Source organism: Saimiri boliviensis, chromosome 10, assembly GCF_048565385.1.
Source record: "Saimiri boliviensis isolate mSaiBol1 chromosome 10, mSaiBol1.pri, whole genome shotgun sequence".
NCBI lineage: Eukaryota > Metazoa > Chordata > Mammalia > Primates > Cebidae > Saimiri > Saimiri boliviensis.
This window is the reverse complement of record NC_133458.1, coordinates 109967236-109990590: the sequence shown is the minus strand read 5'-3', so window position 1 is coordinate 109990590 and position 23355 is coordinate 109967236. Positions and strand designations below refer to the sequence as shown.

Here is a 23355-nt window from a genome sequence, read left to right as displayed (position 1 = left end):
GGGATAAGGCCCAAGATGCTCCCATTCCAGCCTGGGCAGCCCTTGCTGTGCGCCCGCCCCACACCGGCAGCACTCGATGTCCACAGGGTCCCCCGCCCGATGTCACGGGGTGGCCGTCTCCGCGCTCTTATCTATTTGCTGTTCTCACTCTCTTCACAGATCCTCACCTGCCCACATCACATCTGCCCAAGAGCACCAAGCTGCACTTCAAGATGACCGCTCCTAAAACTCTTGAAGTTTTTATCCTCAGGTATTCAGTTTTACTCTTTCTCTTTCATTCTTTCCACATTAACACTTTTCTTTTCTCAAAAAATCATCACTGGGGCCGGGTACAGTGGCCGACGTCTGTAATCCTAGCACTCCGGGAGGGGAAGTTGGCAGGATCATTTGAGGTTATGAGCTGGAAAACAGCCTGGGCAACATCAAGATCCCATCTCTACAAGAAAGACAATCAACCAATAGTAATTGCTAACCACCTCAAGGGGTTCTTATCGTATGGGCATGGTTCACGTGCTCAGGCATGAATGTGATCCTCACACAACCCCTGGATGAGTTTCAGTTATTGTCCTCATGCGGCAGACAAGGAAACTGAGGCACAGAGAGGGAGTGGAGCTGAGGTCTGAACTCACATCTGTATGGCTCTGGAGACCACAGGTTTAACCTTTCAGTCTCTCAAAGATCAATCAATCAACCAACCAATAGAGGTGGCCTTAATCTTCACAAGCAGGACACTGAATCAGCTGTGGCAATGAGTAGTCTTGATGAAGCACTCAAGAGCTGACAGCGTCCTTTTACATCCCTTGACTCACATGTTCCTCCTAACAGCTTGTGAGCAGGGCCAGCCAGGCTTCACTGTCCACTTCACAGTCCGGAGAATCAAGCCCAGAGACAGCGAGACCCACTGGGGCCCGGCCTGCTGCTCTACCCCAGGTGCCAGCTCCCATCCCTGACATCATTACTTACATAATCTATGTAAGGGATGCACCTTGTTGTCTGTACGTTGTTGTCAACCTGCTCCCCATTCAAGATATCCTCCAACACAAGGCACGGGAGCAAAGGAGACCATCTCTGCATTTCCATCAGATATTCAAAGGGATGGTATTATAGAATATTGCAAAATGAAAGGAAAGAAAGAAGATGGTACCAATCCCTCAAAAACATCGGATGTCTAACTCAGGAAATCCTGTTAGTACTTGTCTACTTCAAATATGTGTTTGGAAGGAAACAAGCCCCCACTGGACTCTGTGAGCAGACCCCGGAGGTGGGACCACTCATCACCATGTAAACCAGGAGCACCCTACGGAGAACCCCAGTCACCCCACACACATGCCTGTGACTGTCCAGGACTTGTCTGTTCCTCACTGGCCCAGCAGCCTGATGGCAGATGTCCACCTGTGTGTGGGAGCCCAGCACTTAACACAGTAGGCACCTGACCCATGCTAGCCACGGTAAGCCGGCTGGAGGGGCGAGGGTGATAGGGGAGCCTGCCCAGCCACACTCACCCTAGGCCAGGGCACACCTGGCTGAGTCCCGCAAAGGCCAGGCTTCGACCCCATCCTCTGGAACAGAGCTCCTCACATTTCTTAACACTTCAAGCCTGCCAGCGTCCCCGGATTGCCAATATCCACGCAGGCTCAGTGAAGCACAGCACTGCCCCTTCCCTGACTTCGAGGACATGGAATCAGAAGTTGCCAGTTGTCCTTGCCCCCACCGGCGCCATGCCCACGCAGACCGTGAGCACCCAGAGAGCAGCATTACATCCATCTGAATAAACCGACAGAAAACAACCCCACAACTTAACATAAAATTCCAGATCACAGTTACTGTAAAACAAATACTTGGATTTATGAGCTTGGCTACACTACTCAGGGAGTTTTATAAATCAAAATCTGCCAGCACAATCAACTAACACAACCCAGACATCCCTGGCATGCAGAAACCTCAAATCCTGACAACCCAGACCGTGGAGAAACATCTGGGAGGGGGCCAGGCCTTCTTCCCAGCCACAGAGTTAGAAAACAGGAAGGATTTCAGTTAAAATCCATGCGTAAATTCCACGTGGAGGCGGCTGAGAAAGGAGTTGTCTTGTGACCCAGGAGTAGAATTTAGAGGCAGCGAAGGGCTGCTTCCCATCTGATAACCAACACCAACCAGAAATTATTCAGATGAAATTTGGCCTGGGCGCCTCCTCCTGCTTTGGGAGCTTCTGGAAGATTCTGTCGTATTGCCACCTCTCTAAATGGGGCAAGTCCAATGGGAGGGCTTGTGCCCGGGTGGGAGTCAACCCCAGGGTAGGGCTGGGTTTGGCCTTAGGGTGGGGGGCTCATCACCTCCAACTGTTCTGGAAAGAACTTTGGAAATAACAGCTGGAGCCATTTGACACGGATTTGCCAGAGAAGAACAGAACAGATCCGTGAGTCAGGTCACAAATTCATCTGGACTGTCATGCAACTTATATTCCCTGTGCATCTACTGGGCTCCAGACCCTTTGCGAGACTCAGGATGCCCGAGAGACAGCAGTGCATTGCATCCTAGTAAGGGCAGTCGGCCCAGGGGAGCAGAGAGATTCGTAAACAAATGATCAGAACACAGCGAGTTCCTTGAGTTCCTCGTCATCTTGACAATGTCCCGCACTCCCTGCCCCACCCACCTCCCGAGAATTGCCTGTCCCTCCTCTGTGCTCCCAAGGAGCCTGTAAATACCTCTAATAAAGCACTCCTCACACAGGATCCTGTTCCCACTCACTACTCCACCCTACTAGACTCTGAGCCCTTTGAAGCCTTGGTCACCATGGGCATCGAAATGCACCAGCCACCACACCTGCTCAGTAAAAGCGTGCTGTTGAGGGTTCACCCTGCAGGACAAAAGAGCACTCCACTTTAGGACAGGGGTGTCCGCGCTGTGTACAGGCACCTGGTAAACAACACAGAGCCAGCCCCTTGTGCCTCCTGGGCTCCAGCTGAGGGCAGAGAATCACTGCCCCAGTGAACGTCCAGAGGGCTGGCTAGTCATTGGCAGTGGACAGTTCTGGAGGAAGGGCAGATGCTAGGGGATGCAGCAACAGGGCAGGGAGGTGCCTTCCTTAGGACCTGGTGCTCGAGCTGAAACCTGAAGGATGAGGGAAACGGGCAGAGCAACACAGTCCAGCAAAAGGTCAAAAATGAGCCCTGTGCAGCCAGCCTCTCAAAGCACCTGGGGGAGTCAGGAGAGACCAAACAGGGCGGGCACAGCCTCAAAAGGGCCACCATGAGGATGCAGGCACAGGTGCCTCCCACTGGGTGATTTACGGCTTCCCAGAGCCATTCTCTGAGTCAAACAGGAGAGTGGATCTCAAGGACATCCCAGCCTGGGCAGGCAAAGGGTCAGATCTGGGGAAGCTGGATTAGGAAGGAGGAATGGGAAGTCAGCAGGGCAATGGAGATGGGACTCAGCCTCCAGGAAGAAGGTCAGCAAAGGTGGAGCAGCAGGCAGGGCAGGTGGCAGAGCCTGGCCAGGGGCTCTCCCATTCTGTGGATCTGGGTCCTAGGTTATCAACAGGGATGGGTGCCTGCCCCCAAAAGTGGGGACACTATATCACCCTGCCTTCTCAGAGACAAGCAAGATCATAGATTTGTTGCTTGCATTAAGTTAGAAAATGAACGTCTCTGTGCCTCAGCAGCCTTTGAAGGCCAAGGGCTCTTGAAGGTGACATTCCCGGGTATGTCTCCCTTACACATTTCAGATCTGCCCACCTCTGAGCCGCAAGCCTCTGCACACACAGGTTGTCAGTCCCACCCACGCCCCCACGCCAGCCTTACAGCCTCCGTGTAACTTCCCATCCCCCAGAATCCCTGCTCTGATGATGGGGGCTTATCTCGGCCGCCTCAGCGTGCACCACAACACCTCTCGTCCACAGGGTGCCTTGACCTCAACAGACCACGGCACCTCAGGCTCAGGAGTATCCCCAGATACTCCTGGTCTCTAGCACACACATTGACTCAGTGATTCTGAAAAAGCTAATGAAAACAATCACGTCTAAAAGACTGCTGAAACATGGAATCCCACAGGTGTTTTTAAAAGAGTTTCTATTGTTTATTCACATAATTCTTACAGCTATGCTCATAAACATGGTGTCTCCGTCAGTTTGGGCTATTATTTAAAAACTACCCTAAACTGGGTGGCTTATAAACAGTTGCTTATTTCCCACAGTCCTGGAGGCTGCAAGCCCAAGGTGAAGGCATCAGAGATGCGGTGTCTGGAGGGGACCCACATCCTGGTTTGGAGATAGTGCCTCCTTACCGCATCCTCACACAGCCAAAGGGGCGAGGGAGCTTCCTAGGATCCCTTTCATAAGGGCCCTAATGCCCCTCATGGGGCTTCACCCACACAACATAATCACCTCCCCAAGGCCCCAGTCCTAATGCCACCATCCCATGGAGGGTTAGAATGTCAACATAGGGATTTTGGGGAGACACAAGCATCCTGAGCATACACATGGCACACGTCGGGCAGAAAGAAAGAAGAAGGCAGACAATCCCACAGAAAGAAGAAGGCAGACAATTTTCTAACAGAAGAAGTCTGCAGCCTCTCAGTACACACACGCCCAAGAGCACAACCCCCACCACGTCCTAAAGCCAGCAGTGCCAGAAACCAGAGGTGGGCCCATCCCTCAAGTCAGAATGCCTCTGCCTCCAACGGTGTCCATGGCTGCTGCTTCCTCTCAATGCCTTGAGTCAGGGTCCCTCCTTGGGGATGGAGCCTGCAAGTGCTCCCTGAAGGGTGGTGGCCCTCTTTCCTCTAGAACAGGCATCCCCAAACTACGGCCCGCGGGCCACATGCAGCCCCCTGATGCCATTTAGCCGGCCCCCCGCCGCACTTCAGGAAGGGACACCTCTTTCATTGGTGGTCAGTGAGAGGAGCACAGTATGTGGCGGCCCTCCAACGGTCTGAGGGACAGTGAACTGGACCCCTGTGTAAAAAGTTTGGGGACGCCTGGTCTAGAAGGTGGAGGCTTTCCTTCATCTGGGCCGGCTCCTTCCTTCTTCTGACAGTGAGCCTCCTGCCATGAACTCAACAGGACATGCAGCCTCCCGAGCCCACCACATCCTCAGCTTCTGCCAGTTCCCTCTGCAAAAGGCAGCTGAGCACTGGCCACCACCTACCACAAAGAAAGGACCCAGGGCTCCATGGGGACAGTCCCTACTGAAGCCCACCAGCCCAGAAGGCTCAAGGAAGAAGAGCTTCACCTTATGGGGCTAAGAGCAGAGCAAGGAGTGAGGGAGGAATTCAGACACACAGACACACACACACACACACACGAACATGCATGCAGGCACTGGGTGCATACAGGCTGGAAAGGTGAGCACGTCTCACCACACCACCCCCAGGACTCACAGCCAGCACGCTCACGGCAACTCTCTGGGGAGAAGCTGAACCAGCGCCCTCTGGAAGGGGGCCCGTCTAGGGTGCAGTGCAGCACTGCCTGCCAGCGCAAAGCAGCCTTCCCCTGGGGAGGCGGTGGTCCTTCTCTGCCTCTCGGGCCTGGCAGACCAGGCCCTTTCACGGACGCCCCTCCCTGACTCCCAGCTCTGCACCACTGGGTCTGCATTTCCATGCCTATTTTAGGGTTGAGAAAATGGGCTTCGTAAAGCTTTCCAGGGTATAAGCGGCACAGCCAGAACTGGAACCTGCCCACATTCTGATCTCTTTCCACTGCCTCTAGATAAGACACCCCATCTTAGCTGAGGGGCCCAGAACCACAGGCAGGGACACAAGGGGAGCAGGTGCCTGTGTGCCCATAACGCCTGCACCCTGGGTGCCCCTGGACAGGAGCCAGCCAAAAAAGGCAATGGCAGCAGCAACGTGTCCCTGCAGTGGAAAGTGAGCCGTGGGGTAGGAGGAGGTGAGGAAAAGAGGGGGATAAGGCAGCCATGAGAAGAGGGATGAAGTCACCTAACTGCATGGCTGTCCATGAGTGAGTTTTTTCAAGGGAAAAAAAGGACGTGGCTCAAAAAAGTTACCTCCACTGGCCAAGAATCTATTTCACTGATGAGAAACACCAGTGATATACTGGGTTTCTTGGAGTGGAGTGTTAGCCCAACAGGACTAGAGATGACGCTGCACAAGGGCCGCGCTGGCAGCCCCACTGCTTGTCCATGTTGAGTAGGTGTGGGGTCTTCCAGACCAAGGTGGCCTTTGAATCCCGGGAGGTGACGCTCTGGGTGTCACACTGCCTCACACCGAAGCAGAACTCCAGAGTAACGAGAGTTGGTGAGAAAGCATCTTTACCAACAGACACACCGATAGATCGGGGCCATCACACTGGGCCTTGTTCTCATGAGTGCCTGGATGTTGCCAGAAGCTGTGAAATTTAAACCGTTATCTGGAGCTAGCAGGGCTTACTGCATCTTCCTTAACGACCAGATGACACACAGCAAGATAAGCCTGTTGAACATCTTGTCCAGATAGAGCACTGTTTATTCCCTCTCTTCTCTTTAAGAACAAAAGCAACCCCAGTGCGTATGCACGTTCTCTATCTCCCTCAAGATAAGATAACGGACGTCATCGAGTGCTGACCTCTATAAAGTGGCCTGAACAGGAGGGATTCCTCACAACACGGAACGTCTGTGTGCTTGAGCAAATGCACTGACAGACACACACATGCAAACACAAGCGTGCACACCCGCATGTCCTCACATGTTCTCACACGCAGGAACTCAGTCATGCATGCATGCACTGCGTACACAGCCATAAGTACATGCACACACACACACTCAAGCACATATGCACCACTCTGCCGGGCCTCCTCAACCCTCCCAAATATTCCACACAGCACATATTTAAACTGCCACAAAACAGAGTTCATGTGGAACCGGGGGATCGATCTGGGGTCCCTCCCTTGCCCTTTTGAGTCTGTGCAACTGCAGGACAGAGGAAGAGAAACAAGTCCCAACCCGGAGAAAGCACCAAGATGATGCTCCTGCAGAGCAAGAGAGAAGACAGGCGCTCCCGGCCGTCCAAGACGGGCTTGCGTGTTTCACAGCTGGAGGCTCTGCTTTCTCCAAGCTCTTCTGTTTCATTGCTTCTGTTTACTTTGAAAATAATAAATACTACTTAGGTGGCAGGAACAGAATACTGACATACTAAAAAGGATGTCTGAGATAGCTCCTCAGTAAACTCAGTTCTCGTTTATACAAAGAAGGAAAAACGACTCGCCAAGCGGTATAACCAATGCAGCGCAGTCCAGCTCACTGTGGTCAAGTCGTGCAAAAGGCCTCGGAGTCTACGGAGCTGCCCTGCTGGATTACAGCTCAGGGATGTGTGCCGCAGAGGCTAAGCAAACACACATGCGGCGTCTACCATGTGGAGCCGCCCACAGTGGGTTCCCTGGGGAGCAATCCTAACACCAGCAAGAAAACTTAAGTGCCACACGCTGGCTGTGTGCTTGGCGCCTGTCTTCTGCCCTTGCAATAGCCCTTACCCTAAGTCCTAGACCCTGAGCAAGAAGACTTTGCCCTTGTCAGGGGCAAGGCCAGGCCCCAGCTCTCTCTGACCTCCACCTTTGCTCCTAAATCAGACCTGTCCCCACACAGCACCTGACAGGTGGAAGTCAGTTCAAGGGGAACCCTGGGTTGTGCAACTTTGCCTGAGATGTCATCACAGGGTGAGAAAGCTGAGAACAAGCCCACGATGTCCCTGCTGGTGCCACACTGCTCAAGACAGCTCTCCCCACACCCCCGACAGCTCTGCTGGCACAGGACCAGGGATCAACACCAGGCCTGACAGCTCTGATTCCCAGGCTCTCTGAGCTGCTGGTTTCATGGTTCCGATTCAACCATGACTTTCCTTTTCCTTCTTTTCACACTTGAGAGTCATAGTTAGAGACTAAAATTTTCAAATACGAGCATTTCTGTGAGGGTGACATTAAAAGACGGAGAGACTCCTTGGACTTCTATTTTTGCCGTGTTCCCAGAAAGGCACAAAGCCCCTACTGGACCCTGTAGGGTGGGACATGGAGGGGCTGCTGTATTTGCCCACAGACATTTTGGAACAAGCTTGACGGAGGACGCCAGTCAGAGAGCATCGGTGCTATTTCTCATTACCTTACACCTGCAGGCGCAAACAGAAGGGCCAACACACTTGGCTGACATGGCTCTCTTGAACTGAGCAAGCTGTGCAGGGAAAGGGTCAGTGACAGCCCATGGCATTCACAGATGACCATAATACCACCCAGTGCAGTGCCGTTTCCAAACAGGGGCTTAAAATACAGTGGCTCATGCCTGTGATCCCAGCACTTTGAGAAGCCAAGGCAAGAGGATCACTGGAGGCCAGGAGTTTAAGACTAGCCTGGGCAACATAACAAGACTCTCTGTCTTGAAAAAAATAAGAAAATTAGCCGGCATGTGGCACAGGTCTATAGTGTAGCTACTGGAGAGGCTGAGGTGGGAGGATGGCTTGGGCCCAGGAGGTCAAGGCTGCAGTGAGCCCTGATCATGCCACTGCACTCCCACCTGGATGACAGAGCAAGACCCTGTCTCAAAAAAAAAAAAAAGGTTTTGAATCACAGGGTGTCACATCAGTTTGCTCTGAGTACACTGTAGCCCCTGTTCTCTGCCTTGGATGCAGATCTAGATGAATCACATAGATGGCTGCCTGGTCTCTGGCTTCTACTTAGAGACCAGGGTGGCCCCAGTACCCACCACTCATCCAACACATTCCTCAGCACAGACTTCTCCAAGGGACCGAGTCGGAGGAGGGGCACCCCAGCCTTCTCACCCAGGCTCAGGCCTCTGAACTGTAAAAGAATCCCTAGGGCCCCTTAGAGGCCCCAGGTCACATCCGCAACCCATCAGGTTTGATGCGTGCATCTTTCCAACATAGGCACCCTACTCTAAAGCAGCCATGAGGGACCACTTGCAGGGGCTGCAGGGAGGAAGGCACTGAGCGGGAGGTCCCAACAGCACAGAAGCCCACAGGCTGAGATTCTGCACATTTTCTAAAGGAAATCCCCAACCCCACAGATGAAAACGATGCCAAAGAGAAACCCCAGCACTCTCCAAGGGTCTAGTCAAGAATTAATTAGCAAACAGCACAGTTAGGTTATGAGGAAGTCTACTGGCTTTTCTGGTTCAAAGATGTTCTGTGGGGTGTACCCCACTGGTCCACCCAGCAGCCCTGCCCCCAACCATTCCCGCATTCATTAAAATCACACGTCTCATACTAGATTTATTAATGCACAGTCACAAAAGAATTAGCAAGTTCCATTCATTACTTGACGTCTAAACATCAAGTAGCCAAGCTGGTGGCTTAGCTTAGTGACAAGATCTGAAAGGAGGCCATACCAAAATGAACCCTAATTCTAAAGACAGAAAAATTTCACTTGCAAACTTGAGTAAGAGATCTGAAAGTCAAATTAAATAAACTGAGTTATCGACACTTCAGAGCAGACCAGAGAATAAGTGATTAATTTACACACTGCTGCCTCCCCTCCCATCGAGGAAATCTGCTCTTTCTGTAAAAATGTCCTCATGAGCATGTATCTGTGTAAATACGGTTGGCCCCTGCTAAGTAAGGTGGGGTAACGGGGACACATAAGTTAACAAGGGGAATTCCATGATTTAACTTTCGGAAACTCCCCCAAAAAAGTTTTCTTTTTGTTTTTTTTGTTTGTTTGTTTTGCTTTGGATTAATCAGTGAGAGAATCATAAACACGGACTTACCTCGGCATGAAATGCCTTGACCATCAATAATCTGTTTGCAAACTCCACACACTTTGGATTTTTTTTTGAAGGCCTTGTTCTTAAAAGTGTGCAGACTCGAGGATAATTCTTCTGGCTGAAAAAGTAAAGGAAGAAACTGTCAGCATTTCCTCTCATAGTTGGTTTCTTTTTTCTTTTCCTTTTTGGGAGATAATAAATCTAGTGGAATTTGTAAAGAGCAAAAACAGGAACTTTAGCAAGCAAACAGAGAAAAAAAAAAACCATCCTGGTGATCTAAACTTCCCAAGACGAGCCACGGATACCCTGTCAACATTCCCAATTCCAGAGTCCTAGACAGACGTTCACTCTCACCCAACTCATCAATCCCCACACTACATCAACCAACATCATGATGTGAAAATGCACTCCCGCCGGTCGTGGTGGCTCACGCCTGTAATCCTAGCACTTTGGGAGACCAAGGTGGGTAGATCACCTGAGGTCAGGAGTTCAAGACCAGCCTGGCCATTATGGTGAAACCCCATCTTAAAAAAAAAAAATAGAAAAGAAAATGCACTCCCTTCCAGACTTGAGCCATAGAGCCACAAATTCTGTGACAAAATAATCCACATACCCTTCTAGACTCTCAATCCTTTTTCTTCTGGAAGAATTAATTAGCAAACAGCACAGTTACGTTATGAGGAAGTCAACTGGCTTTCCTGGTTGAAAGATGTTCCAGAATCACCACTAAGCCCTTGAGTCTCTCTAAGGTCTTCTGCAGAAGAGACAGTCCAGCCTGTGATACATGTGTGGTTCTTCCTCAAACACAATTACAAGCATTAGCACTTGGAAAAATGAAATGCTCAGCCGCCTATTCATGTTTGCAGAGCCAAGGCTCACAGTTACATGATAACCTTATAAGAATTCAATTTGCTTTGAGAGTCAAGCACCAATCATATCTATTTGATGATATGTGACCATGGATTCTATCAACACCTAATATCCATATGGATTCACTGAAGCCATTACTCACCCACTGGAATAATTAAATTTATTTGAAAAGATGAAATAGTGTCTAGAATGTGGAATGAATGGTACAACTACTTTAGAAAATAGTTTGACAATGTCTATTAACTTAAACATACACCTATCCTCTGACTGAGCAATTCCATTCTTATTTACACTAAAAAGAAATAAAATTCTATGTCCACAAGAGCAAGAACGGTCCTAACAGCTTTATATTACCCAAGTGTCCATCATAAGGAGAACAGATTAAAAAATAACTATGGTATATCCATACAATGGAATACTGTTCAGGAATATATAAGCACAAACCACATGTGACAACATGCATGAACATCTAAAAACATTATTTTAACTAAGAGACGCCAGGTGCAGAAGTACACAGTGAGTGACCCTACTTACAGATTGTTCATAAGCAGGCAGTCTACCTTCAGAGAAGTAATAATGGTTACCTCGAGGGGTGTGTGTAGTGCCTACAAAGGGCATGAGGAGGGTTTCTGGGTGCAGAAAGTGTTTGACTTCCCACTCTGGGTGATGGTTACACAGTGATAGCCATATTTAAAGTCATTAAGCTGCATGCCTAAGATTCTCACATTTTACTGTCTAAAGACCTCTAAGAAAGTTGAATACATATATATATCTGAAACAATCCTGGCTGGGTGCAGTGGCTTTTGCCTGTAATCCCAGCACTGTGGGAGGCTGAGGCGGGTAAATCACAAGGTCAGGAGTTCAGGACCAGCCTGGCCATTATGGTGAAACCCTGTCTCTACTAAAAATACAAAAATTAGTTGGGTGTAGTGGCGCATGCCTGTAGTCCCAGCTGCTTTGGGGGCTGAGGCAAGAGAATCGCTTTAACTCAGGAAGCGGAGGTTGCTGTAAGCCAGTATCGCACCACTGCACTACAGCCTGGGTGACAGAGCAAGACTCCATCTCAAAAAAAAAAGACACAATCCTGGAAAGATGTTAGTAACATAGTGTTCAAGATATGGTAAAACAATGTTAAGCTATGTGATAGTATTTTTATTTAAAAAAAAAAAAAAAAAACCTATAGGGCTGGGCAGGTGGCTCACACCTGTAATCCCAGTACTTTGAGAGGCTGAGGCAGCTGGGTCACCTGAGGTCAAGGGTTCAAAACCAGCCTGATCAATATGGTGAAACCCTGTCTCTACTAAAAATACAAAAATTAACTGGGCATGGTGGCGTGCGCCTGTAGCCCCGCTACTATATATGAACTTCCACTTCTGATTTGATGTAGTACCAGGAACTGGATTTATCCTCACCTGAAGTAACCAAAAAATTGTGCCAAGTATATGAAAACAAGGCACTACAAAGGAAATGGAGAATGGTGATACCTCAGAGACAAGAAAGAATGAGGCAAATTCCACAACTGCCCCTAGATTGCTGCCCTGAGTGAGCTTCCAGGCTGCAGCTAAGGAAGAGGGACCCCAGGCTGAGCCCAGAGTACTGCCTGGGCTTGGGAGAAGGCGCTCAGAGTCCAGGGAGAAGAAGGCAACAAGGGTTTGCTAGACAGAGTACCACAGAACAGACAGCTGCAAGGAGCTCTGAAGACCTGCCTGCCTGCAGAAGGTCCCTTCAAGCCTTCAGCTGGATACTGATGGGCCCAGGCACGGCCGTGTGTGTGTGTGTCTGTGTGTGTGTGTGTGTGTGTGTGTATACAGAAAATATCTTCAGCTGAGTACTGATGAGTTCATGCACGGCCGTGTATGTGTGTGTGTGTGTGTGTGTGTGTGTGTGTATGTGAATGCAAAAAATATCTGCAGCTGAGTACTGATGAGCCCATGCACGGCCGTGTGTGTGTGTGTGTGTGTGTGTGTGTGTGTGAATACAAAAATATCTGCAGCTGAGTACTGATGAGCCCATGCACGGCTCTGTGTGTGTGTGTGTGTGTGTGTGTACAAAAAAATATCCAGCACAAAAATACCTAGCACCAAAGTAAACTTCTCAGTGTCTACTATCTAGTTTAAATTTTTTTTTCTTTTTTATTTTATGTATATTTTTTAAAAAATAAATATGGGGTTTCACTATGTTGGTCAGGCTGGTCTTGAACTCCCGACCTCAGGAGATCCTCCCTCCTTGGCCTCCAAAGTGCTTGGATTACAGGTGTGAACCACCATGTCTGGCTATCTAGTCTAAAATTATCAGGCACTCAGAGACAGAAAAACACGGCCTATAATGAGAAAAAATAATCAATCAACTGAAACTGCCCCAAAACTGACAGAGATGTTAGAATTAGCAGGCAACGATGTTAAAAGGGTTATTTTAACTATGCTACGTGCCTCCCATGGACCAATGAGCAGGCACCTCCTCCCCACTGAAGGCTTTTCTAGGTTCAAGAGAGAGGACAGAGAGAATGGAGAGACCACAAGAGGGCAAGACCAGCTGCAAAGAGAACTACCCTCTCCAGGGCCTCCTCTCTGCTGAGAGCAGCATTGGTCAGGATGACCTGCCTACAGAGACGAGCTACCCACTGTGGGTCTCCTCTGGATGTTTAACATTTAATAAAGCTCATCTTCATCTTCTTCATCCTTCGCCTGTCTGTGTACCTCATTCTTCCTGGACACAGGACAAGAACTCAGGCAAAGGTGCCACTGGCCACAGAGGTTTCCAGTTAGAAAATGAACACCCCAAGGAGACTTATAACATTATTATAAGGCTCTCATAGTAGTCATGAAGTAGATATAATACTTGAAGGTAGACTGTGATGTTACAGAAGTATAGTAAAAACCCTAGAGCAATGACTAAAATCACAAAGTATAGGTAATAAGCAAACAAGAGAGATAAAATGACATAATAAAAATTATTCAATTCATCTAAATGGCAAAAGGAAATAAAAGACAAGCAGAACAAAAAATAGGTATGAGAAATAGAAAACAAGCAGCAAGATGACAGATTCAAACCTCACCATATTAATAATCATATTTATATGAATAGTCTAAATAGCTCAATTAAAAGTCAACAAGAATCGTCATATTATGTATTTTTTTAAAAAGACAAAGGGTAGAAAAAAAGGTACCATGCTGATGTTAATCAAAGGAAAGTTGGAGTGGCTATATTAGACAAAGTAGGCTACAGATCAAAGAACGTTACCAAGGATATAGAAAGTCCTCTCATAATAATAAAAGGATTGATTCCTCAAGAACACATAACAATCCTAAACATTTAATCACTGATATGGTTTGACTGTGTCCCTACCCAAATCTTATCTTGAATTCCCATGTGGTATGGGAGGGATCCAGTGAGAGGTAACTGAATCATGGGGGCATGTCTTTCCTGTGCTGTTCTTGTGATAATGAGTAGTTCTCATGAGATATGATGGTTTTATAAGGGGGAGTTTCCCTGCACAAGCTCTCTCTCTTTGCCTGTTGCCATGTGAGGTGTGCCTTTCACCTTGACAATGATTGTGAGGTCTCCCCCAGCACATGCAACTGTGAGTCCATTAAACCCTTTCTCCTGTATAAATTGTCCAGTCTCAGATATGTCTTCATCAGCAGCATGAAAATGGACTAATACAATCGCCCAATAAAAAACTTCATGGCTAGGCCCGATAGCTCATGCCTGTAATCCCAGAACTTTGGGAAGCCAAGGTAGGTGGATCACCTGAGGTCAGAGGTTCAAGACCAGCCTGGCCAACATGGTGAAACCCCGCCTCTACTAAAAATGCAAAAATATTAGCCAGGCATGGTGGCAGGCACTTGTAATCCCAGCTACTCGGGAGGCTGAGGTGGAAGAACTGCTTGAATCTGCGAGGCAGAGGTTGCAGTAAGCCAAGATCACACCACTGCCCTCCAGCCTGGGTGTCAAGAGTAAGACCCCGTCTCAAAAAGGAAAAAAAAGACACTTCAAAATACATGAAACAAAAACTGATAGAACTGCAAAGAGAAACAGACCAATGTCTAAACACAGTCAGAAATTCATTACTCCTTGCTATGAATGAAATTGTGTCCCCTTAAAAATTCCTATGTTAAAGCCCTAACCCTCAGAATGACTTTATTTGGAGATAGGGCCTTTAATTAGGTAATTAAGGTTAAATGAGGTTGTCAGGGTAAGCCCTAATCCAACATGACTGGTGTTGTTATAAGAAAAGGAAAAGACAACAGGGATGCATGCCACAGAGGAAAGACCATCTAAGAGATTAGGCAGCCACCCACAAGCCAAGGAAAGAGGCCTCAGAAGAAACCAACCCTGCCAGCATCTTGATCTTGGACTTCTAGCCTTCTGAACTGTGAAACAATAAATTTCTGTTGTGTAGACCACACTGTCCAAGGTATTTTCTTATGACACCCTTATAAAACTAATACAGCCTCATTAATAAGCAATGAAAAACACAGTCAGAATATAAGCAAAAATACAGAAGATCTGAACATTATCAAATAGCTTCACCTAACTAACATGCATAGAACACCTGGCCCAGCAGCAACAGAAAGCACATTCTTTCCAAATCCCTATGGAAGGTTTACCAAAGTAGACCATATTCTGGGAGAAACAAATCTAAATAAACAGCACGTTCTAGTCAAACTAAAAATGATCTCTGCCCACAATAGGATTAAATTAGAAAACAGAAACAGAATTATCTCTGGAAAATCCTCAAATATTTGGAAATTAAATGACATACTTCTAGACAAGCTGGGCTTGATTAATCTAGGAAGGCAAAGTTCATTTATTATAACATTCAAAGACCAATCAATAAACTTAAGAAAAACACTGCATGGCCTTCTCCATTGATGCCAAAAAACCACTGACAAAATCCAACTTTCATTTCCTTATATAAACTCTCAGTCAAATAAGAATAGAAAGGAATTTTCTAAACTTGATAAAATATATCTATGTGAAACTGACAGCAACCATCATGCGTACTGATGAAACACTAAATACATTATCTTTAGGTTCTGGAACAAGGCAAAGATGTCTGCAATCAACACCTCTACTTAATATTGTGCTAGAGATTCTAGCCAGAGCAATCAGGCAAGAAAAGGAAATAACAAGCATCCAGTTTGGAAAGGACGATGTAAACCTTCCTTTTGTCACTGATGACAGTCTGTCTATGCAGAAAAAAATCTGATGAAATCTACAGAAAACTTCTAGAACTGACAAGTGAATTTAGCAAAGCTGAAAGATACAAGATTAATATACGAACTCATTGTATTTCTATATACCAGCAATGAATGTTCAGAAATTGGAATAAAAAATAATTACCACTTGCCGGGCACGGTGGCTCAAGCCTGTAATCCCAGCACTTTGGGAGGCCGAGGCGGGTGGATCACAAGGTCGAGAGATCGAGACCATCCTGGTCAACATGGTGAAACCCCGTCTCTACTAAAGATACAAAAAATTAGCTGGGCATGGTGGCACGTGCCTGTAATTCCAGCTACTCAGGAGGCTGAGGCAGGAGAATTGCTTGAACCCAGGAGGCGGAGGTTGCGGTGAGCCGAGATCGCGCCATTGCACTCCAGCCTGGGTAACAAGAGTGAAACTCCGTCTCAAAAAAAAAAAAAAAAAAAAAAAAATTACCACTTAAAATAGCACCAAAAATATTAGATACTCCAGGATAATCCTGGCAAAGGCTGTGAAAGACATATGAACTAAAAACCACAAAACACTGCTGAAGGAAATTAAAGAAGATCTAAATAATTGAAGAGCTATATCATATTCAGAGGTTAGAAGATGCAATAATTAAGGTGCAATTCTTCCAAATTAGTCTATAGATTCAACACAATCTCAATCAAAATCCCAGCAGGCTTTTTTTGGTTAAAAAACAATTGGCAAACTGATTCTAAAATGAATGTGTAAATGCAAATCACTTAGTCACACCAAAACAACTGTGAGGACTGCACACAGTGAAGTGTACAATTTGATATGTTTTCTAAAATACTTTGAAAACGTCTCTTCAGTGCAAAAACACTAAATTGTATGTCAATTAAAATGTGCTCTTGGGGCCACCACCCCTGCTGCCAGGGCATGGTGGCTCATGCCTGTAATCCCAGCACTTTGGGAGGCCAAGGCAAGTGAATCACCTGAGGTCAAGAGTTTGAGACAAGCCTGGCCAGCGTGGCGAAACCTCATCTCAACTAAAAATGCAAAAAATTAGCCGGGCATTGTGGCGGATACCTGTAGTCCCAGCTACTCAGGAGGCTGAGGCAGGAGAATCGCTTGAGCCCAGGAGGCGAAGTTTACAGTGAGCCGAGATCGTACCACTGCACTCCAGCCTAGGCAACAAGAGCAAAACTCAGTCTCAAAAAAAAAAAAAAAAAAAAAAAAAAAGTGTGCTCTTGGGCCAGAAGCCATGGCTCACACCTGTAATCCTAGTACTTTGGGAGGCTGAGGAGGGCAGATCACCCGAAATCAGAGTTCAAGACCAGCCTTGCCAACATGGTGAAACCCTATCTCTACTAAAAAAAAATATATATATATACATATGTATATATATATATACATATGTATATGTATATGTGTGTATATATATATATATACACACATGTCATATATATTTTGTGTGTATATATATACACAAAAGTTAGCTGGGAGTGGTGGTGCATTGCTGTAACCCCAGCTACTTTGGAGGCTGAGGCAGGAGAATTGCTTGAGCCCAAGAGGCAGAGGTTGCAGTAAGCTGAGATCCCGCCGTTCCGCTCCAGCCTAGGCAACAGAGTGAGACTCTTTCTCAAAAATAAAATAAAATAAAATAACATAATTTTTAAATGTGCTCTTGAAGTCCTACAAAACTGAAGAATACAGGGTTTTGAATGAACACTATGAATTCTAATTTTCAAAAAAGATAATTCTCTCCTGAGATCTGATTACCGTCTCTTTCCAAGGAAAAGCATATATTCAGTACGCAGACCACACCTCCTTACTCCTTCACCAATAGCAGACATAACTAATCACTGGCCTTAGAATCCTTCATGATTGAGAACTCCATGAGCACCACCAAAGAACTGGGATTGGCGGAGGTCTGATTCCAACACCACCACTCCAACTTTAAAACAAGCTTCAGGACCATCCCAATTCTTTGCCCTGCTATTCTGGCTGTCTGGAATGTTGGTAACTTGTCATTTTCTCTGGCAACTATTTCTAGCTTCACCCTGCCAAGTCCTCCCTGCTCACTTGAGGTTCCTCGGCAGTCCTGTAGCAGTCTTGTCACTTAAGCATCTCCTTGTCTTTTTGTTGATCTGGTCATGACTGTCAAGTAAGGGACCGTGTCCTGAACCAAGGAAAAGCCTTCACGTAAGTTCTGATACCTACACTGCAAGCTCTGTGGCCCAAGACAAGTCACAATCTCTTTTAAACAGAAAAAAATACTCTCCTCCTCCTGTTTCTTAACAGCTCTTGTAAATGACCAAATGCTATCCCATCTATCGGTTCATAGGAATCACTGGGGCAGTTTTTTAAAACAACTGACCCAGGTTCCACCCCAGACCAATTAAATCAGATTACCTGGAGGTGGAATCAGAACACTGGAATGTTGTCAACCCCCTCAACCCAACTCCATCCCGTGATTCTAATTTGCAGCCAAGACAGAACCACCACTGTATTTAACAGACTATACTATAAGGTTCTATATACATTTAAGGCACTGTTATTATGTAGTTGTTCCTATGTTGATACCTGTTTTTTTCAAAGAGATTGCATTCCTTTTGATAACAGAGGCTGTGTGTTCAATGCCCTGCAAAAGAAGGATAATGATGCTGCTAATTACGCAGTTGGTAACATTAGCCAAGTGCTTCTGTGTCATTACGGTAATCACCACTAGTCTACAAACCGCGATGGTGAGATGCAAAACCGAGATGCAAGACCACACAGCCAAAGGATGAGGCCTTTGAGACTCAGGCCCCATAAGTCTCAAGCCCCAGATTCACACTCAGATAAGAATACCATTCAAACACCTAACAAACACATTTCTCTATTGCAGTGCAGCAGCTGGCACATACTTTTCACTTTTATTGCAGTTATTTGTTTAGATGCCTTCTCTCCTGTGCTAGATTACAATTTCCTAGTTGCAGGACACCAGGCTCTTTCCCCTTTGTCCTCTTAGGGCCCTGCCTAGTGCCTGGCAGACAGTAGACCATGGACCCTCAATTAATATTTGTTGACCAAATGAATTAGCCACAGTCTGTGGGCCAAGGAAAGATACTGTGACCTTGTATTCCTTACAAACACCTTTATTCCAACCAAGGAGAAAGAGGCACTGTTTTCCTGCAGCTTTCTTGCCCACTGGTCCACAGCTAGAAAACTTAGAGGGAAACAGCAGAAGCACTGTTGCGAGGGTTCAGCCACTTGAATTGCTGGATCCCTGAGGAGTTCATTTAAGATAGTGTAATAACATCTGCTCACGCTTCATCTGTACATAACATCTCTATTGTGAAATGAGACCAGACGGGATTAGACTGCCCTTGTTTTCACCTGATACCGTGCTTTCATTTCTCCCAAAGGGGGAGAAGAGGCAGCAATGCTGAAGTATTTAGCAGGCTCAGTTCAGGAATCTAAATTGCACTTAATTGTTAGGAGCAAAATGTTGGAAGGGTAGAGAGAGCAGGCTGCTGGTTCCACAAGGACTCCCTGAGGGGGACACAGTAATTAGTGCTGGTCTTGATTGTGAGGTCTCTTCTGAGAAAGAAAAATCTCTGCAAAATTGAACAGGGAGGTGCTCCACATGAATGCTCCACTGTGCCGAAATGCAAAACCGCAGGGACATCTCGGATAGGTTCTCCCGGCTAAAGGTCGCCCTGGCGAAATGGTTCCCCACGCAGAAGTGCAAAGCCGCAGCAGCACAATCCCTCTCAGCTACGTTTTCCTTTCAGGAAATACTCAGATCCACCATAGTAAGAGGTGGGCATTCAGGCATCTGGAAATCTTCAGACCCATTCTGGAGAGGCAGACACTGATCAAAACCACATTCCCAGCCCAACTTCACTCTGATATTAAACAGCCAGAAACACTTCCGGGCCTCAGAGACATTTCCCAGCCCACAGGGGGCCAGTATCTGGGGCAAGAGGGACACCCTCCACATGCAGCACGCATTGTTCCCACACTTCCAGGCAGCAGCGTCTGACCGCTAGACTTTAAAAGGCAATGCAGCACACCTCAAGTAAACTAGCTGACATTTTGACAGTTTTTTACTCCACAGAACCTTACAAAACCTTTCAGAAAAACAAATGCAATAAATGCCTGATTGTTAAACTTGGGGAAAGGGCGGCTGAACCTAGCGGGGAGCCAACCAGCAGCGCTCCATTTAATTCAAACACCGTGAAGGACCATCCTGTGGACCACAGGGCGCCACAGGAAGCCATACGGTCCCTAAGGAAACTGTAAGGATTTCTAAATCCCAGAGCATCCTCCGCATCTTTGCAGAGCTAAAATGCCCTTTACCTTTGCAAGAAACACGCGCGGGACAGCAGGTGTGCGCAATGGCCAGTGCCCCACTTCCACTGCAGGGAAAGGAACCCAAGAAGCCTTTTCAAGAGGCAGTTGGGTTAGAAAGAGCTAAGCCCCAACTCTCTTCCGCGGTTAGCAAGCCGCCCCCACTAGGCAAAGCTCCGCTGGCCCTCCAGCTCCCCGTCCTGCGCGCGCGCACACAAGGGTACACACGCACCCATCAGGACTCTGTCACGGGCCAGCGTACACACGCGTGCACACACGGACGCGCGCTCACAAGCACACACGCGTGGACGTGCAGACGAGGATGCACAAACACACACCGACATGCGCGCATGGACAAGGGCACACGCAGACACACGGGCACAGGCGGGTACACACGGACACAGCGTCCACGGCCACAAGCGCACACCTGGCGCAGCCGACGTGCGTGCAGCCCCGAAGGCTCCCGTGCCTCGCGTCCCTGGCCCCGCACCCCAGCTCCGAGCCGCACTTACCTGGCGCCCGCGCCGGCGCGCCCGGGTCCCGCGCGCGAACCCTCCAGGTGGCCCAGGGGTCAGGGTACGTAGCCGCATGGCCGCCCCTGCCGTTCGCTGGGAGCCCGGCCCGTCCAGGAGAGGACGGCCGCCGAGCCCTCCCCAGCGGCGGTTAGGGCAGAGGATGCCTCTGGAGTCCCCTGCGCACACAAGTCCCAGGAAATGGCCAACCCGGGAGGACCGAAGCGCTCTCCGTGACCCCGGCCCAGGTCCCAGCCGCGCGCCCCCGCCTCCACGGCCACTCCTGCCCGTCAGAAGTCAGACGCCGGGAACAAAAGCCAGGCGCGAGCGCAGGGTCCCGCGCGGCGTCCCTCCATCTGACACGAATTAGCCCTCCCTCCCTCGCCCGCCCCGACCACGGCTCCGAGCGCCGAGGCACAGGCTGCGCCGCCAAACACCGGGAAAGTGGGCGAAGAAACGCCTTCCAGGCGGGAGGAGCAGGGCCTTGCAGCCGCCATCTGACTGAAATTACCGACGCGCCGCGCCAGCGCGGGGTTCACTTTACTAGGATTTCAAACCTCTCTGAGAGCGCTGGCGAGGGGCTTAAAAGAATCGAAACCCGGCAGGCTCTTCGGCTTTCGGAATGTCTACATCTTTACTATTATCCAGTCAACTCTGCATCTGTAATGGGCAGTAATCTACACTACACTGGTAATGTACACTAGCAAACGGGGCATTTGGAGTGGAAAGCGGGGAAACGCCAGGCAGAAAGGCTTTTTTTACACTTTGCCTCTTCGGCTAAGAAAAACAGGGAGCCCGGCCTTGCAGAGAAGGACGCGCCTAACCAGGTGAGGATTTCAAGTAAAGCTCAAAGCACATAACCACGGGGACCCTGCACACCTGGGGGTTGGGCTGACCCTCCCCGCCCCCTCCCCATCTCCCCGGCCATCCCCCTTCCACCCCCTTCCCCCGCCCTGTGCCATCCTGCTCCTGGCAAATCAGGACAATTCACAGCACATCCCAAGCCCCGGCTTCCTTTCTGGGTCTAAGATTTTAAAGGAAATTAGAAACCCGAAGTTCAGGAGGTGAAGCTGACAGAGTGATAGAAGACCGACAAGCCAGGATCCTGAAGAAAGGGTCACTTAGACACGCCAGGAGGAATGGCCGGGCGCGGTGGCTCACGCCTGTAGTCCCAGCACTTTGGGAAGCCGAGACAGGCGGATCACAAGGTCAGGAGATCGAGACCATCCTGGCTAACACGGTGAAACTCCGTCTCTACTAAAAATACAAAAAATTAGCCGGGTGTGGTGCCCCTGCTAAGGCAGGAGAATGGCTTGAACCCAGGAGGCGGGTTCAAGAGATCAGGCCACGGCACTCCAGCCTGGGCGACAGAGCAAGAGGAAGGAAGGAAGGGAGGAAGGGACGGGAGAAAGAGAGAAATGCCGGGAGGAGACAGTGGCAAGATCCACAGGCAGAACCCTACTTTCAATGCCTGTTGGACTTCACCAACCTTCACGGGACAGCAGACATCTAAAAATGAAAGAGCATGTCCAAGACGAAGGCACTGCCTGCAGTCTGTGGGGGCACTGGAAGAGACCCCTGCCTCGGAGCAGGATAGGAGTCTTCTAGCCTCGGGCCAGCTAACTCTGTCCCTTCCACTGGCCTTCACTCCAGGGCCAGCCTATGAGCCCTGTCCCAGAGCTCAGCCTTTGTGGCTCCAATACTCCTTAACTTCAGATCTACAACTCCACTTGCAACTCCAGATGCCTTGGATGTGGGGAGCAGTCTGGGTGGGCTAAGCCATGGCCTTTATGGCTGACATATGTGCAAATTCCAGCCATCAATTCAACTGGCCAATGTTAACCTCTCAAGTTCTGGCACTAAATAACCATCTTTCCGTTTCCGCAACTACAAAGGAAAAAACCTCCTCGCCTGGAACACACCATTCTGGGTTCCAGTTCCTCACTAAATCATCACCTGGCAGACAAGCAGGCATTCTCATCTCCCCCTGTCCTTCAAATGACACCATTCCTCACCTTTTTCCATATTCATTCCTTCATTCACTTTTCTGTAATCATTCATCATTATTTTTTCTATAGCTTATTCTAACTTTAGTTTTTTCAAACATCTTTCCCCGAGAACACATCTGTATCCTATTCATTCCAGATTCCTTCACATCTGACACAAGACCAGGTACACAGCAGTGTCTACAAACACCTAAGAACAGGACACGCTGCTGTCGTGGCTTACCCAGGGCAAACACGCCCAGAGGTCAGCTGGATCTACCACCACCCTTACCACAGTGCCCACAGGAACCAGCTGAAGAAATCTGAATTCCGCAATGAACAGATAGCCCCCAGCCGGGTAAAACTCCTCCAACGTGAGTACCAGAATTTACACTCTCTGGGGTCCACCCAGGAACAACGGCCAAGAGCACAGGCCACCCCACAGCCCATGCAAGCCAGAGTGGAAGGCAAATGGTTGAAGGTGGCTCTTTATTACAAGGATACCCTGAATCTGCTCTTCCTTATTTAAAAGGGTAGCCATTCAGAAAACGGCCACACTTCATTACTAGTAACAAACAGCATGCATGTGAGAAATCTCCACGGTGAGGACTGATTTTTCACTGGCAAGAAACAGTGCTCAATCCTAAGGCGAATCCTCATACACCAACAGGCTGCCTCTCCCTGCCCCCTACTCTGACCCCCTCCTGCCAGGAATTGCAATCTAGGCTCTTACTCGCCAGGGTCCTTCTGCTCTGCGCCCTTGGGCTCACTTGGGGCTTGTCCCAA

At 48.4% G+C, this 23355-nt stretch overlaps 1 protein-coding gene across 8 annotated transcripts in view; it reads right to left on the bottom strand.

Moving 5' to 3' along the window:
* The window catches only part of TNS3 (tensin 3), a 313618-nt gene that overhangs the window by 242973 nt on the left and 47290 nt on the right, over window positions 1-23355 (bottom strand). For 4 of the 8 annotated variants that reach the window (XM_074379714.1, XM_003930795.4, XM_010341376.3 and 1 more), the window contains one exon: window positions 9699-9813. In XM_074379714.1, the coding sequence (XP_074235815.1) occupies window positions 9699-9813 (115 nt within the window). Of the gene's footprint in view, window positions 1-9698; window positions 9814-20584; window positions 20700-23355 lie in introns of those variants that run through there. The other 4 variants (XM_074379713.1, XM_074379715.1, XM_074379716.1 and 1 more) reach the window with 3 other exon arrangements.